At 41.0% G+C, this 13,746-nt stretch overlaps 1 protein-coding gene across 19 annotated transcripts in view; it reads right to left on the minus strand.

The window, feature by feature from the left end:
* The window catches only part of PUM1 (pumilio RNA binding family member 1), a 49,424-nt gene that overhangs the window by 30,874 nt on the left and 4,804 nt on the right, over positions 1–13,746 (minus strand). For all 19 annotated transcript variants that reach the window (XM_083513986.1, XM_083514001.1, XM_083514003.1 and 16 more), the window contains exons 2-3: positions 9,416–9,789; positions 3,739–3,807 (exon numbers count right to left, since the gene is read on the minus strand). In XM_083513986.1, the coding sequence (XP_083370112.1) occupies positions 3,739–3,807; positions 9,416–9,778 (432 nt within the window). In that variant the 5' untranslated portion in view covers positions 9,779–9,789. The remainder of the gene's footprint in view (positions 1–3,738; positions 3,808–9,415; positions 9,790–13,746) is intronic.

Below are 13,746 nucleotides of genomic sequence, written 5' to 3' on the forward strand. Positions count from 1 at the left end.
ACTATCCGACTTTTAGAAGACATCTGAAGGCAGCCCTGTTTAGGGAAGTTTTTAATGTTCGAAGTTCTATTCTGTTTTTAATGTTCTGTTGAAAGCCACCCAGAGTGGCTGGGGAAACCCAGCCAGATGGGCGGGATAGAAATAATAAAATTTATTATTATTATTATTACTATTAATCTACAATAAGCTCCATTCCATCCCTGAATCTGCTTCTCCATTTCACCGCTCTAATACATATTCAGCATTCTGTGCCCACTTAGCATGCTTAGTACACATGGTGCTGGGGTGGTGGGGTTGACGGGGGGATTATTAAGTTATTTTTTCCCCTCCAGCATGCTGATAGCCCTCTCTAGTGTCCCTAGTCATCTTGTTTTGTCTACAATTCTGTTGGCACTCTCTAGCTGATTTTGCTATTAGAAGGAAGGGAGATATTATGAACTCCAGCTAAAAGACCTCCCTAGCCTTCCCACATCCATACCAGCCTAACTCAGGCCCTGCATACGCTCTGAACAAGAGTAAGTTACATGGGATGCTTACGCCTGGGAAACAGCTGTGGCAGAGTGAAGGGAGGTGTTGTCATGCCACAAACCAAGCATTTTACCAACTGCATAGCACCTTTCCATCACAACTACTACAATATATGTCAGAATGGTTTTCCTGTGTATGTTTAGCTGGTGATAAACAACATCAACTTGTAAATCTTTCTGAGAATGACTCCTCCATTGGCAAACATGGAGACTGCTGGCCCTGAGGTCCTGGCAGCTTTCTATTTCTTTTGCACAACACCAGTACATCCTGAAAGTCTACCTCCCACACTCTACCATTAACCAGTTGCCTTTATTCATTATTTTTTATTTAACATCTTTATAAAGGGCAGAATCAAGCTTCACTTATTCTGCCCACAGTATGCCAAACTGAATCAGAGTCAATTAAAGCACTGACAATGCAGTCATTGCGGTCTTCTTGGGTTATGCAGTGTTTCAAAGGAAGATACCGTTACCATGGCACATGGAGGGGCCAGAGTTTTACAAATCAAACCCAAGATCTGGCTTATTAAAAACGAAACACCTTCTGGTATTTTTCAAGGTGTGTTGAATTTCAGTAGCTTGGCTATTAAGGCTGTGAACCTGAATAAATATTCGCTCACTATCTTATTAAACCTTTCTTAGGCCTTGGGAACACTTCGCCTCCCTTCCTGGTCTCTTATATTTATTCCTTTCCCAGCTTATATATAAAACCAACTGTTTGTTGTGTTTAAAATTCATGCTTACATTTTATTTTTTAAATAAAAATTATATACTGCTTGACTGTAAAATAAAAAACCTCAAACATTTCATTTTTTTCACTATTATTTGCCTAGCAATCTCTTTTCCAAGCTGACTAATTCAGATAGCATCGTGAAAATAAACTCTGGTATTGTTAGGTTTTTCAAAATAGATAAAACTATTTAGTCATTTAGTTAGGTGGCTGGAAACTTTATTCACTGCTTACAGGGTTGACAGCTTAGTTCTTCAGTTCCCCAGCCAACCAGCTGCTCTTTTTCTGGTATTCTAAGTCATGCAGTAATCCAAGTCATCCGTTCTTAGGGTGAGATACTCTCTGCCAAACTATTTCCATGGCGAGATATCTATACCATGGAGTCAGCTGTTTGCTACAGGCCCAGACGTTTTGACAGTTCACTTGTTTCTTGGATAGAAAGGATTATCGGGGGGCTACATAAATTTCAATGATACAAGGTGTTTGCATGCCATGATTAGCTTAAACTGCTGACTCTCAGGTGCTAAATTTTGAAGTATGACAACAGAGACATTCTTAGTGAGCAATTTCTATTTATGATTTTTCATTTCTATGAATTCAATTGAGAGGCAAGCTAGTAAGTCTGCCTCACTGTGAAATTTTGGATTGCCATTATCTGTACACTCACTCTATAATTATGTATGTGCAAAGCTCTTCAGTGCTGGCAAATGTAAAAACCAGTACATTAGAAGGTTGCTGGATCATGCCATTCAGATCCTTTAAGGGGCAGGGGGGGGTCGCAAACTGTGAGTCTGCCCTGTTCTCTCCCCCTACCTAATCAAAATTAATTCTCCAAATCTTCAAGTGCAGCATATACCACTGTTTCCTGCCAAAGAACTATTCTTGTTACTTATTTCACTGTCATCGTCAACATGAATCATATTCAGGGGCATACTAGCAACTACTTTAATTAGAGTGATGATATCCTTTATCCAATTATGAAGCAATTAAGTTAGCATAGTTCTTAGACAAGCATTTTGCAAATCAGTCAGTGGATTTTCTTTAATATCAGGGTCAAGAATGGACAATGGAGGATTGTGTGGGCTTTATGAGCCATCTTTCAATATTCTATTCATATAATCTCCTGCTTTTTTAGTATTATTTCTGGAATAAAAACCCATATACATGTACTCTGCTTTCTGAGCCCCACAACCAAAAGTGGTCTCTAAAGTGGACTCATATATAGCGTAAGGATCTGCATTTTTCAAATGATCGACAGGCTGTGATTGATTATCAGTTAAACATCTGGCTAGTTCAGATGACAACCTTGAGCTAGGTTAAGAACTTCTGAGAACTTTATCCAGGGATAGTCCACATAAATATTGGCCTATTCCTACCTCTTTTTCTTAATGGTGACACAGACCATTCATAATATAAGAATATTCTTCACAACTGTGAGTAGGGCAGTGGGGTGGGGAAAGTGAAGACAAACTAATTAGCTATTATCTTCATTCACTGCTCCTGCTCAGGCTGCACAGAAAAAGCATTTTGGTTCCTGAAATTCATTCTGATTGTGCAGATAAAATATAACTGATAGAATTATACAGGATATGCTATTAGTTTGTGAAAACAGTCAAGATCCAATGATCCCAAGGCATGCACCACAAAATGGCAGAGATGGCTTCACTTGGTTGCAAATGGCCAATAATCAGATGCAAAATGTGCCTGGCTAATTTCGAACACTGGTCTTAATTCATCCACCATGCAAATAAATATGGATTCACAGTATTCATTATTTGGAGAACACGCTTATCATGCCGAAGATCCCCAGTTCAATTCCTGACATTTCCAATTAAATGATCAGGTGATGGGTATGATCAGAGTAGCTCATACTGAGCCAGATGGAGAAATAGTTTTGACCTGACGTAAGACAGCCTCCTGTGTTCATTACTCAGGGTGGAACATCCCTAATGTCTTTCACAATCTTGGATGTTGTTGGACTGCAACTCCCTTCAGTCCCAGACTATTTGGCCATTGGACAGGGTTGACGGGAATTGTAGTTCTGCAACATCTGGGTAGCCAAAGTTGGGGAAGAATGGTCTACACTATACACTGCTGCTGTTCAAGTGCTCATTTTTCATTTACACTGCAGCACCAAATGATCATCTCAAATCTGTGCAAGATCCACCTCTCTTTCAAGAATCCGTTCTAAATCACAAACCCTGCTTTGTAGCAGTCATGGGTAAAACAGACCTACACAATTTAAGATGGCATAGATGTAGGTTGGGGGGAGGGAGCAAAACATGTAGTACCTGGACAAATACCATTATAGTATACTGAGTTTTCCATCTCAGAAAATGGTGCGAGAGCACCTTCTATAGTTCCAGCTCTGAAAAGACAAACAGGCCTGGGCCAGGGCAGTATCCAAGAGAAAACAGGACACTGTTTGGGCTTACCTGGAAGGAAATAAAGAAAGAAATGCAACAAAATTTGTTCACTTACCTCTCCCATAGCTCTTCCTTCCAGAGCAAGTGCTTGAAAATCATGATTTAATTCATCCATAGATCGAACCTATTAAACATTGAAAGATGCAAGAAAAACAGGTGAAAGAAGCTTTGTCACATGGCCTATAAAACTAAAAGACAGAACAACTGCACGCCAGTTCTAAACAACATATAAGCAATTGCATATGACTTGCAGAACATAATTAGGTCTGTAAAGTAAACATATTTTGAGGGGGGGACACACAAATGTATACCAATATAACTAATATCAGCAGAACAAAAAAGCATATTTATATATTCAAGTTAGTAAGAGAAAAGGAGGTTTAGCAGACACAAAGGAAATCAAATGGGAATTTTTGCACATATAGCCAACCAAAACAGATTATATTAATAAAATTGAAAAAGAATAATCAAAGCCTTCTATAATTCTGCCCATTCTAAAGCAGCAACTAATGAAACATCCTCTACCAAGTTTTAGCTAGATAGAAGAATTCAGCTGTTAGTAATTCTCTTGAACCATCAGCAATGTATGTGGGCTGTCAGCCACTAAAGTACCAATGATAAAAGGTCAACCTGTATGTAGATGAACATTTCAACGCTACTGTCAAATTCATCCACATCAATTCCGCCGCTGCTTTAGTTCACCAACCTATGATTTAATGTGAGAATGACCAGTGTGCTGGTATGCAGCTGAAGCATTCCCAAGTAGCTCTTCACTTGGGAGGAAACAAACCAGAGGCTGACATTGGCATTATTCGTTGTTGCCCCTCAAAGGAACTGTGATTGAGAAGTAAGACAACCTCAACCATGGTTTATTTGACCAAATCGGACTTGAGCTTCTATTAACATAGGGCTGGATTCAACTAAATAATTGCCCTTGCAGGAGTCATAAATCACACCAGTGCAGCAGAGCTTTCCCTCTTCTCCCTGCACATGTACTCCCAAATCAGTTCAGGTGAGATGTTGGACGAACTCCCCAGAACACTGTGGGTACAGATTCCTGATATTCATCACTTTGTGTAAGATACCATTCTGGCTGTCTTATCTCCAAAAGGAAGTAATACGGGAGGAGGCAACCAAAATGATCAAGGGACTGTAACTACTTCCCTACAAGGAAAAGTTATGATATTTGGAGCTTTTTAGTTTAGAAAAAAGTGGGGCAGCAACCAGTCAAAAATAAGAGGCATTAAGTCAGGACCATCAAGAGTTCTGGAGTCATGGGACATATTCAGAAGCTACAGGATTTCCCCCTTAACCAATAAACTTTAAATTTGAAAGATATACTGGGCGATTATTATTTTTTTCTAAAGGGGGAAAGTATTCAATTCAGAGATCTGGCAACAGAGGAAGTTCAAATTATGGGATTAATTGCCCCTGAAGTCAGAGGTCCATGCTTTTAGTACATAAGAGGCAATATGGTTATGCTGGAAGTAGGAATAAGAATAGCATATAGTCTTGTGCCATATTAAATCATGGATCAAACGGCCTCCTTTTAAGTTTCTGTTCAAGTCAAAGACTGTCTTCTATAAGCAGCCATGTGCCACTTATTCCCAAGAGGACAATCAGCGTATTGAATTTATCTATGTAAAGCAAGCATGCCAGCATATCTTCACCGAAAAGGACACAAGGCCCATATGGCACAGATCAGGTGTCTGGGTTCAGAAAGCTTTTTGAAGATGTGCACACTTGAGCAATGTGTTTAACCGTGAAAACACTGTAAAACACAGACACAGGCAGGGCCTCCTCTTTCTGACAAATATGGACACCATGTCCCTTCCTTAGCCAAGCCAGGGATATTTCCTGCCTATGATTCACAAAGATGCATGTGATCACGAGTGACATATTAGGTTGAGTTCAAGGGGTTTACTATTTTGAAGGCATTCCATAGCTCTTGTCACAGTGCATTTTGGCAATATGAGATGATCAATTGTGAAGGTACAGCATGGAATGCAACATTGTGGAATGCATAGTGTTTCATTGCTTCTCCAAGAAACCCAGAGAGATGCAACCGCAAAATTCTGTGGCTGCAATCTATACCTATTTACCTGGGAATAAGCCCCACTGAACTTACTTCTGAGTACAGGATTGTACATGTACAGGATTGCACTGCGAATCTTTTTTCTCCTTATGAAACAGTAAGTGTGACTTTTTAACCACATCTTCACTGAACTTTGATAGAACTGCCAGACACCAGATTAAGATTGCTCTGTAGGCTGCAAGTTGACCAACTCCAAACAGGAATGTTCAGGTTTACATATCAAGAGTCATTTATGTGGAACAATTTCTGTGTTTAATTTTCTATAGTAGAGAAACAGTGCTGCAGCTGTTTAAAATATTTGATTGTATGGCCTGAATCATATAATGCAATTATGGGTTATGGAGCAACTTCTCTATGAGGAAAAGTTGCAGCATTTGGGACTTGGGACTTTAGAGAAAAGGAGAGTAAGAGGTGGCATGGTAGTTTGTAAAATCATGCATGGTGTGGAGAAAGTGGGATAGAGAAGTGTCTTTCTCTCATAAGATTAGATCTTTTGGACATCCAATGAAGCTGAATGTTGGAATATTTAGGACAGTTTAAAGGAAGCACCTGTTCCTGCAGGTCACTCCCACAGGAGGTAGTGAAGGTAAGCAACTTGGGTGGCTTAAAGGAGAATAGATAAATTCAGGAAAGACAAGCCTATCAACAGCTACTAGCTGTTGAATGTCTTGGTTGCCCTCTTCTGCACATGTTCCAGCTTGTCAACATCCTTCTTGAACTGTGGCACCCAGAAGTGGACACAGTACTCCAGGTGTAGCCTCACCAGGGTTAAGTCAATATCTAGTCAAATTCTGTATTCTGCTGATGCCCCATACTTCCATGATTCTCATTTCCTGAACTTCCCTGGTATTTTGATGTCTATTGCAACAGTGTTTTTGTAGGTAACCCAGAAGTTTATAATGCTCCAAAACATACTACCATCCAAAACATACTTGCTCTTTATAAACTCACCCTCCCAACACTTCACAAACATAGGTCACATTACAAGTGTTCACTTGCAATAGCAAGGTTAACACATTTCAACAAACTGAGCTCCTGAGCAACAAACATTTACATTTAGGCAAACAATGTACAACATAAAGCCACTTTCTAGCCTGGCTCTCAACCTAGTTACAAAAAGCCATTCAGGAATAATAAAGGTGGTTTACTTTGAAGGGGAGAAGGAAGAACGTTATTAAAGGCAGCACAATTCCCCTACAAGAGAACAGTTATGGTGGCTGAAGAGATTTTATGGTACGGTATAATATCGGGCTGCCTTCCCCAACCTGGAGTCCTCCAGATGTTTTGGACTGCAACGCCCATTAGTCTCAGCCAACATAGGAGTTACTTGAAAACATCTGTTTGGCATCACACTGGGGAGAGCTGATCTAAGCCATATTGTCCCATACACTAGACCAGGCTTTCTCAACCTTGGGTCCCCAGATGTTCTTTAATGACAACTCCCACCATCCCTGACTACTAGCCATGGTGGTTAGGAATGATGTGAGTTGCAGTCCAACAGCATCTAGGAACCCAAGGTTGAGAAAGACTGCACTAGATTATGGTTCAAGCAGTTTCTTTTAATTTCCACATAGGTCTTGTACAGAAATGTAGTCTGTCAGTAACCAAGTCCTACAAGTTCCGGAACCTAAAGCAGCAGCCCAGCCTACTGTTTTTACAAACATCAAGAACGCAGATTAGTATCTTCCACGAGAGAAAGAGATACTGCCAAACACACCCACACACCCTGTGATAGGAGTATCATCACTGGAGATGATGCTCAATTAAGACCTGGGTGTTCAAATGATCAACTCTGATCCATATGATCCTGCTTGAGCACTAAGATCTTCATCAGAGGCCTTTCTCTGGGACCCTCCACCTTGGCAATAAGCTGGGTGGCCATCGGGGGATGGCCACCTCAGTGGCAACATCCCACTCACAGAATGTCCTTCACAGAGATCTCTTCATGGTAAGTTCCTTGTTCTGTTTTAAGTGCTAAATTAAAACCCATTTACTGCTCAGTGAAAGCGCCACCATTTTAGTTTTAATTCTTGAGGACTTTCCAAACAGGCCTCCTATTGAATGCTTATCTGGTTTGTGTCTTTTTTACATCTGGATGCTGTTTCTATCTCTTTTGTTACTGTTCTTTCATTTGATATTTTTACACAGTTTATTTACACTGTACTCTGACTTCTTTATTTATTGTGTGGTGCTATGGAAATCATATTTACAAATATAAATCTTCAAAACAAGATACAATTCAAATTCTCCAGAAGGAAAGACAATAACCATCACAAATCATTTTGGAGTGCTCATTCTTTTGACAAACACAAAAAGCACATTCCATTTTCCCTGTGGGGCACTTATTTCTCAAAACACAGCTCCACTTCACATTTTATCACCAATGCTCAGGCCATCACCTGGCCAAAAAAAATAAAGTTTTATTTTTCAGCAGTTTTCACAAATACTGTATGTGGGCATACTGAAGGCTTACTAAAAAGCTCCTCACTGGCTCAGGAACAGGGTATAGCATTTTTTAAAAAGAAAAGTAATCATCTGAGCACTTATCAAGTTTAAGTGAATTTAGTGCGGGCAGATCATTTAGCTCAGAGGTGCGGAACTCGGGATTCAGTGGGGGTCCACTGCTGATTACGAGGATGCAAGTTAAGAGACAACTAAATGCATTTATGGATAGCTGTCCCTTTAAATTTGCCTTCAACCCCTTTTACCCCCCCCCCCAAAATAAGCATCATGCCACCCCATCTCATAAACACATACAACCCACCCAGACAGGTCATAGGTTACACACAAATACGGACACACACACAAACACACAAGAGACAGCAGCAGCAGGTAGCAGTAACTCTTCCCTTCCCTTCCTATACAGCCTAAAAAATTCCTTTTATTTAGGAAGGAGCTGACGGAGACTACAGATATTTATTGTACTCTCCAACTTCCACTGCTTGATGATTCAGGTGACAATTTTATCCCCTATGCCATTTAGTCCGTGGGAGTGCCCAGAGGCTCACATAGTGCACACAAGGCATGAGGCTTTTCTTGGGTGGCTGGGCAGATTTTTCTATTTGACAGCCAATTTTTAAGTCTGTCCTGGTTGCTGAGCAGAAAAGTTGGCTCAGCAACATTTTTTTTTTAAAGGCATTCTCCAGCTAATGAGCACAAAAGTCTACCAAGAAGCTGGAGAAGAGATGGATGCTTCAATGAAGTGTTTAAAGAGTGCATTTATCCCCACATGGGTGGGGGTGGGGGAGGCACAAGTAGGTACAACACTGACATCTTGCCAACCCAGCACATTAATAAGGTTTACCAGTGCTGCTTTAAGAAGTTTCATCATTTTTCTAACTATGGAAACTAACAATAGTAGTGGGTTTGAAAAGACAAAGGGGGGGAGCACTGCTCTGCTGGTCCAACTAAGGCAGAAACAAGTCAACAAGCATAAGACAATTTGCAAATATATACACATTTTTATTTAAGAGATAGAGGAATTATCTTACTGCATTGTCCTATAAAATGAGGCTGAAGAGGCAACAGAATGAAAAATGCTCATGTAGATACACAGATTTTAATAACATTCACTGCATGCAACTGTCACAGGCCTGCTTAGCTCATTTGTTCAGTTGTGAAATATTTAACTGTTTACCTGATGTTCAGCATGAATGTTATCCCCAGTAGGCCACCGATGTTTGCTGTTATTATAGCTGCCTCCACCACTTCCGCCTCCCCCAAGCTGCTCACCATGCTGCCTCTGAAAGAAGTAATCCACCATTGCGTCGTCCTGGGAGCGGCCTGCAACCCCTATAGATCCAGGAACAGGGCTGGAGTGGGTCCCTGCTGCAAGGGCTTGATTTGCAGCTGGCTGTTGCTGAGCCTGGGACCCTGTTCCAGATGTCAAAACAACAGGCATGTTGGGATTAGCTGTATCTTGACTGTGCTGTTTCAGGTGGGGGCTGAAGGAGTCCTGCCAGAGCACTGCTTTTCTCTTCAAAACACACGCAACGCTCATTCCACCAATACCTAAGGAGAGACAGGTTCAAAATGCTTAAATCAGCCTGTTTCCTCCAGCCTCTAAAGCATGCACCAGCATAAGCTTAATAACCACATCCATGGCTCCTGATATCAAATCTCACCATGTCAGGCAAGATTTACCTCCTCAATTACTGTTCTCAAAAGTGTTGCACAGAAAGAATCTTTGGACCCAAAAACACACGCTCCAAAGCCAAATTATCCTGTACAACCACTAACCTGAAATAAAATAAAGACAAAGGTGCCAACAGCACTTGTCTTCAGCACCTGAGGTCAAGCCAGGGGTTGTCAAATTGATCCCTACCGCCCACTAGTGGCCGTTTCAGGATTCTAGGTGGGCGGTAGGGGGTTCTACAGCACAAACTGAATCCTCCTTCCATCAAGCACTGATGGGCGGTAAGGAAATTTTACCATAAAGAAAGATGCATTAGTGGGCGGTAGGTAAAAAAAGGTTGACTACCCCTGGGTCAAGCAGACGGTGGGAGAAGGAGGGAACTGCACACAAAGCACCAGTAAAGGTATCAGTACAGTCATACCTCATGTTACATTTGCTTCATGTTACGTTTTTTCAGGCTGCGTCCCACAGCGACCCGGAAGTACCGGAAAGGGTTACTTCCGGGTTTCACCGCTTGTGCATGCACAAACGTGCAAAATGACATCATGTGAATGCACAGAAGCAGTGAATTGCAACCTGCAGACGCGCCGCTGCAGGCTGCGTTCCTTTCATGTTGCGAACGGGCCTCCGGAACGGATCCCATTCGCAACCAGAGGTACCACTGTATTCCAACTGAAGAGCACAGGGCCAGCAAGGAGGTACTGCAGCTCAGTTTAAGCGGCATATATTCTTTTAGCATAAGGTTTCAGATTAAAAATACCTCAGGTAGCAAGACTTCTTAGGTGGGGTGGAGGACCCTGTTATAGACCTTGGAGAGGCCAGCACTGGAGCTGGCCAGCCTTCCCTGACCTAGTGCCCTCCACCTGTTGCTGGGATCATCCCTAATCGTTGGCCACACTGTGTGAGTCTGGTAGTAGTCCAAAACATCTGAAGAGCACCAGGTTGGGGAAAGCTGGAGCAGACAGTACTGGGCTAGACCAGCCAATGATTTGAGAAGATTAATTGATTTTTGTGCAGTAAAATTTTTATTTTTAGAAAAGTATTCCCACTCACAGATAAGGCTGGTGCCAAGCTTTATTCTCTCAGGCCTTTGGGCAAATTGCTGGCCACTGAGTTTATTATGAGTTTAACGTTCTACTCAACTTTTATCACAGCCAAATATGACTTTAATTAATTGTGGCTGTAAAACACTTTGGGATTCCTTTTGTATTGATGTGACGCTCAAAATATTTTAAACAAAACAAAACTATATAATGGATGGATGCAATGCCACTGAAATCTAAAGCTTTTCAAGCGGCTGTTCCTAGGAAGCACACAGCTTCTTAGGCATGCTAAAATTAGTATGTCCACATTCGCATGTAATGGTAAGGTGAAGATACTGGCTTAATAAATCATACTGTGCAAGTCACCTGATCACTCCCATTTCCCCTTCTCTAGCACAAGCGGGTAAACAAACCAGCATGGGAATAGCTTAATGTTACACCAGAAACATGGATGTTTCTCTCTAACAAACCACAATCCGTAAATCAGCAATCCGTAAATCAACTACAAAACATGGTTTAAGTCTGATTAGCAATTGTAGTTTCTTAAAGTGATCCCAGATTCAGATAGTAATGCGAAGCTATCCCCTTTCAGATTTGTTCATGCACTCTAGCCAGAGGAAGAGCAAAGTGGGAGCTATTGGGCCACACACAAACAACTATTTGTTAAGAGCTTGGCCCAAGTTTACACTTTTCAGTGATTTCCCCTCCCCCATATGATCTAAACAATGTAAGAGGAGTGTGTGTGTCACGTTTTAAAAACACTTACAAAAATCATAGTTTGCTTTATTTGCATTTCCTAATCAAGTGTTTCAATTCAAATACTTTTTGTCACTGGGAAAATATTTCTGAGATATTTATACAGCACATAAAGTTAGCATGTCATACTTTTTTGGTTTTGTGTACCAAGCATAAACCAGATAAACATCCTAAATTATATCTAAATTGCTTCAGAGTGGTGGTTTCAACTCATCAGAAGATAGCAGCATCTGTTCATTTGAACAGAAGGTGGCTAGTCAATAGTGCTTTTTAGATATTCAGTGTCACATGATTGTAACCATGTAAAGCATGCCAAATGGTGCCACACACAATCTTTCCAAGAGCTATTCATGCATTGAGGGCATGTCTGAAGCAGAACAGCCTACCAAATGCGTATCAACTGTCCATGAGCTGAAACCCTGAGCGCTCCAACATCATCACAAAGCTTGGTTCAAAGAATAACTCTTTCAGAGCAATTGCTTAATGACTGTAGGAACCTTTCAAACTGGAAAACACACCAGCTCATGTGCATTTGGATAACTGCATGAAATTGTTCCTTAAACAACACAGAAAGGAAGGTTCATGCCCCATTTTAAACAAGCCATAGTTTACTGTTGCATCCACACTTTTTTGTTTTAACTATAGTTAGTGAAAACATGCCAGGATCCAACTAGACTGCGGCTTGTTAACCATCTAGACCAGGGTGGCCCAATAGAAGCTCCTCAAGGAGCTGCAGGGAACTAGAAGGGACTACATGAAAGCTTTGCGCTGGTTTGCTCATAACCACCGCAAGCCACCCATCCCAGCTGCAGCTGAGAATCCTCCTCAGGGGCAGGATGAGAATTGGGACAGGGAGAAGAAAAGAAAGGAGCAAGAGGCAGTTTCTCCAGTCATGCCAACATTGTCTTCCTTGTAGGAGGGAGGGGTAGGCATTTGCAGGGAATCCCTAACTTGGCCTAGAGAGTGTAAGTGCACACACGGGTTAAGTGCAGGTTGAATATTTTGGCAACTGCAATGCTGGGAGCAGGAGAAAGGAGAGAAGGGGGAAAGGGCAAAAAAAAAAGTTGAGCGGGGCTTCACTAATCTGCCCAGCAGCTGTAGCAGGTTGCTTGTTTGCATGCTCTTTTCCTCTTTCTTCTCCATCCCTGACAGATCTTTTGGGTCTCTTATTTTTATAAGAATGGCTCTGATCTGTTTAATAAATAAGTAAATAAAATCTACTGATTATGTAATTAATTATAAATATTTAATTAAATATATTAATTGTATATATTGAATAATATCAACACTACTGCTAACACTTTAATTTATGATATAGAAATTTAATTCAGTGTGTGGCTCCAGATTCTGTATCAAAGTACTCCTGCGCCCCACTTCGTTCAAGAGGATGGACCACCCTGATCTAGACTTTCTACAAACCACTGTTCCCAGGGTTCAGACAAAATGGGGAACTGCACTTTGTTTATAAGCAGAAGTAGTGGCTTCTAAACTTTTTACATCTCCAAAAGGAGAGGCTAGGGCAGGGGTCAGCAACCTTTTTCAGTTGTGTGGTGGGCCAGACTGTATTTTGGAAAGAAAAAAATGAATTCCTATGCCCCACAAATAACCCAGAGATGCATTTTAAATAAAAGGACACATTCTACTCATGTAAAAGCATTCTACTCATGTAAAAGCATAGTGAGCCACTATGCTTGTTGGGTATACCAAAGTTTGATGCACAATAGCTTGTTCGTGCACATGAAAAGTGGTAAATACATATATGTGAAGCAGTACTTAATTTTAAAAATGTGTTAGGATTCAAACCCCACTTTCAAACTTATTTATTTGAAGGAAAGTCTCAATACAGCAAACTGCCCCAGTAAGTGTGCTCTGGGTTGCAGCAAAAACCAAATTGTATTCTGATACAAAACTTAAAAAGATTTCTGGTTTGGTTACCCATACGTAACAAGTATCTTACTCTGTAACAAAATGAGGGCAGATGGGAATCTTTATTCTAATAAAATTACTTCAGCCTTCTTCTAGTACGTACTATAA

Source organism: Podarcis liolepis, assembly GCF_965112155.1.
Source record: "Podarcis liolepis genome assembly, chromosome: 7".
NCBI lineage: Eukaryota > Metazoa > Chordata > Lepidosauria > Squamata > Lacertidae > Podarcis > Podarcis liolepis.